The sequence below is a fragment of the Seriola lalandi genome, unplaced genomic scaffold (assembly GCF_002814215.2).
Source record: "Seriola lalandi dorsalis isolate HSWRI2012SDOR001 ecotype SW California unplaced genomic scaffold, Sedor1 jcf7180002054977, whole genome shotgun sequence".
Lineage (NCBI taxonomy): Eukaryota > Metazoa > Chordata > Actinopteri > Carangiformes > Carangidae > Seriola > Seriola lalandi.
Window position 1 is genome coordinate 1,066,351 of NW_019525527.1, and position 4,107 is coordinate 1,070,457.

The following is a 4,107-nucleotide window of genomic DNA, read 5'->3' on the forward strand; positions in this document are numbered from 1 at the left end:
GGGGTTATTATACAAAAGGAAATGTCTGACGTGTGTGTTACCTGGCCAGGTGAGCACCCTCGGACCGGAGCACTGGACGTCTGTCCTTTCATCCCCGTCCAGAACGTCACCATGGACGACTGCGTCCACTGCGCCAACATGTTCGGACAGAAACTGGCAGAGATGCTGCACGTCCCCGGTGAGACAGCACAGATGAATTATGGGAGATTAACCCAGACTTAAAGCAGAGGTCAAGAGAGCTCCAGTAATGACAATAATCAGACATCTGTTATCATTGATCAATCAAATAATGAAGAAATAAATCAAATTAAATAAATGCAGTTTATTTGAAAATAAATAGAATATTTATATATATTTATTCATTTATTTTAATGTCAGTTTTACAGTTTTACACACGAATGTCCGTATGTTAGAAAGTAAAGAGTGAATAAAATAAATGGCTTTAAAACAAATATTACAAAATTAAAATATAGAATAATAACAGTTATACACACTGTAATTAAAAATGTATAAAATTACAATAAAGATAATAGTACAGAGGAAGGTTTGAAAGATCACGACTAAAATATTGAGTTTAAGAAATGTCAGGTGGATGAATCACCTGAGCCTTCACCTCCCATGAGGCTCTCAGTGATAATAAAGAATATTAATTCACTCACAGAAAAGTTGTGTGTGAACGTGTTAAAGTAAATGATCACATAGAGAAATGAAAGATGTAGAATCTCTCATCTCTTCCTCCTCAGTTTATCTTTACGGAGAAGCAGCTCGAAGAGAGACGAGGAGGAGTCTTCCCTCTGTGAGGGCCGGAGAGTATGAGGCTCTACCTGAGAAGGTGAGTCTCCCACAGCCAATCACACTGCTGTTTCATTTGTTCAGCAGTCTGTTTCCAAACGCAACACAGTCTTCAGAAAATCCCCCCTGAGCAGATCATCACAGGCTGATGTTCAGCAGCTGGTTTCAAAATAAAAGTCTGATGTCAAGGAGGAAGTAGAATTCTCAAACATTCAAAACTCCATCTAGAAAAGAACCAGGTAAAAACACCCGGAACCTGTTTCAGTTTCCAACAGAACCAGCTCAGCAGTTTTTATTTTTCCCTCCTCCAGCTGAAATGTGAGGAGTGGGCCCCTGACTTCGGCCCCGCAGTCTTCGTACCGTCCTGGGGCGCCACGGTCACCGGTGCTCGGAAGTTCCTCATCGCCTACAACGTGAACCTGATCGCCACCAAAGAGCAGGCTCACCGCATCGCCCTGGACATCAGGGAGCAGGGCCGAGGGAAAGACCAGGTGCATGCTGGGAGTGGGAATCCCTCAGCAGGCGATTGTCTTGTTTAATTATTCTCACTCGTTAACATCTCTACACATCTCGCTCTGACCTCACCACTGTTTACCTACTAACTTTTTATCCTTGAAGCTGATTGGCTCTGACTCAGTGAGGCGGTGGCGCCCTCTGCTGTCCAACCTGCTCACTGCCTCCGGACTAACAAAGAAAACCTGGTATGTCTCAGGTTCCAGGTTAATTACAGGCTCAGTGTTTGTTCCCGGACCAGGGCTCGTCTCACACCAACAGTCAGATCATTAATCAGCCTCACTGTTTGACTCTGATGTTACTGACAGACGAACAACACGATGACAGACGTGTCTCAGGTTGATTACCAGTTGTTGGACAGATGTTAACCCAGTGTTTCTGTGTGGACCAGCCCGGGCTGTTGAAGAAGGTGCAGGGAATGGGCTGGTACCTGGACGAGGCCAACCTGGCTCAGGTGTCCACCAACATCCTGGACTACGAGCTGACCCCCCTCCACACCGTGTACCAGGAGATCTGCAGGGACGCTGAGGTCAGAGGTCGACACGGCTTCACTTTAACATTAACATGTGTCTGTAACGTAGGCTCCACAGATCTGATGTGGAACTAAAGTATTTATAGTTATATATTTATATGTATATGCAGTGTAATATAAATGCACTTTAATATTACCCTGACAGTGGTGCTGCAGTGTGTTACAGTTGTTGTGTGTGCAGGACCTGAACCTCCCGGTGGTGGGCTCTCAGATCGTGGGTCTGATCCCTCTGAAGGCTCTGCTGGACGCTGCAGACTTCTACATCAGCAGAGAGCGACTCTTCGTCGTGGAGGAGGAGCACAGAGTCCGGCTGGTCAGCGACAGCAGCGTCTTTATGAAACACAGTAAAGTGTCAGAGACGTTTTCAGACCTCAGGATCTGAAGCTGTGTTTGTCTCTGTGTTGACAGGTCATCAGCAAACTGGGCCTCGACTCTCTCGGCCCGTTCGAGCCAAAGGAGAGGATCATAGAGTGAGTTCATCTTCTTATTGATACCTCACATTAATAATGTGTGTGTTCAGTACAAAGGGAAAGCTCTTGTCTGAGCTACTAACTGAGGAGCATCACTGAAGCTTCAGGCTGCAGAGCCAGACATCTCTCTGAAGGCAGCATCAGTCACTGAGAGATGCAGGTGGTCACGGGTAATTGGTGGAGGTCACATGTGACCGTCTGTCATGGTTTCACTGTGAAGACCTGAGCTCTGGATAAAAGCTGCTGCTGTTGGCTGTACCTGTGCAGGTACATGGTGAGGTCACAGGAGGACAGCCAGCTGGTGTCTCTGCCTCTGCAGCAGTTTATTCGGAGCGTCGGAGCTCGGACAGCAGCTCCTGGAGGAGGATCCGTTTCTGCCGCCGTCGCTGCTCTGGTACCAGTTTTTACACCGTGTTCATACGACAGAGTGATACCTCTCAACATCTGAACGTCTCTGTTAGCGTGTTTTGTGTGGATCCTGTAGGGGGCGGCGCTGGGGGCCATGGTGGGTCAGATGACGTACGGGAAGAGGCAGTTTGAGAAGGTGGACGGTGTGATGAGGAGGCTGATTCCTCCGTTCCATCAGGCCATGAACGAACTGCTGCACATGGTGGACGCCGACTCGACCGCCTTCAACAGCTACATGGTGAGGAGGACGCTCCGAGACAGGAGGACACAAAGTCTGGACCAGATGAGGGTCTCTGTGCCACGGGCAGATGATCGACATGTTAAACTGTTTGTCTTTGTCTGTTTGTTGCAGGCGGCGCTGAAGATGCCAAAGACGACGACAGAAGAGATTCAGAGGTCATGTCTCACTCCTCCTGGTTTTCTCTGGTTAAATGCTCCAAATGCATTCATGTGCAGGGTGATGTGTACACATTCCAGATGTGCATGTGTGTGTGTGTGTGTGTGTGTGTGTGTGTGTGTTGTTCCAGATGTGTACTGATGTTTGTGTGCTGTTACAGATGTGTGTGCTGTTCCAGATGTGTATGTGCTGTTACAGATGTGCTCTGTTCTGCTATCAGGAGAGAGGCTGCGATGCAGGGGGGGCTGCAGAGAGCCGTGGGTGTCCCGCTGGCTCTGGCGGAGAGGGTCAGTGTCCTCTGGCCGCCTCTTAAAGAAATGGTCGTCTACGGAAATGTCGCCTGCAAGTCTGACGCTCAGGTGAGACACAAACACTGGTTTCTACCTGCTCAGGTGAGACTCTTCAGCTTAGTCACTGCTGCTGGAGATGAACTAACAACAGTTAATTAGTTTCTGTCATGTTATGTTAAAAGCTGCTGTAGCAATAAGTTTCTTATTATTATCAGGATATTAAAGTGCATTAAATAAACGAGTTTCCTCATTAACACCTGTGATGTTTTGTCTGGTGTTTCCAGGTCGCAGCTAAAGCTTTGGAGACGGCTGTTTTTGGAGCGTACTACAACGTGATGATCAACCTGAAAGACATCAAAGACGATGCCTTCAGAGCGGCTGTGAGTGTGTTCATGTGCTCTTTCCAAGTCACTTATCTGTAAATCAAGTCTCACCATGAATCGTCTGGCTGTGGTTGTGATGCCATTTTGTGCTGCAGACTCAGAAAAGAGTGTCGGCCTTGCTGCAGGAGGCGAAGGACAGCACCGCCGCCGTCCTCGAAGCTGCTGAGAAAAGAACCTGAGAGGACAGAGCTGCTGCTTCTGCAAAGATCCTCACCTGAAAAACCCCACAAAGGTTATTGTTATGAGCGCTGGTTCACATGTGAGTTACTACATGTTGTAAATCCTGTCTGGAATAAAAGCCTGAAATGGTGGGTGTTAAAAA

The 4,107-nt window shown here is 47.6% G+C and overlaps 1 protein-coding gene across 1 annotated transcript in view; it reads left to right on the forward strand.

Annotated features, from left to right (window-relative positions):
* The window catches only part of ftcd (formimidoyltransferase cyclodeaminase), a 5,019-nt gene extending 912 nt beyond the window's left edge, over nt 1–4,107 (forward strand). Inside the window, exons 3-14 of the mRNA XM_023396420.2 lie at nt 2–178; nt 744–832; nt 1,104–1,283; nt 1,697–1,834; nt 2,019–2,150; nt 2,246–2,307; nt 2,575–2,701; nt 2,792–2,953; nt 3,068–3,111; nt 3,333–3,471; nt 3,687–3,782; nt 3,881–4,107. Of these exons, the coding sequence (XP_023252188.1) occupies nt 2–178; nt 744–832; nt 1,104–1,283; nt 1,697–1,834; nt 2,019–2,150; nt 2,246–2,307; nt 2,575–2,701; nt 2,792–2,953; nt 3,068–3,111; nt 3,333–3,471; nt 3,687–3,782; nt 3,881–3,964 (1,430 nt within the window). The 3' untranslated portion in view covers nt 3,965–4,107. The remainder of the gene's footprint in view (nt 1; nt 179–743; nt 833–1,103; nt 1,284–1,696; nt 1,835–2,018; nt 2,151–2,245; nt 2,308–2,574; nt 2,702–2,791; nt 2,954–3,067; nt 3,112–3,332; nt 3,472–3,686; nt 3,783–3,880) is intronic.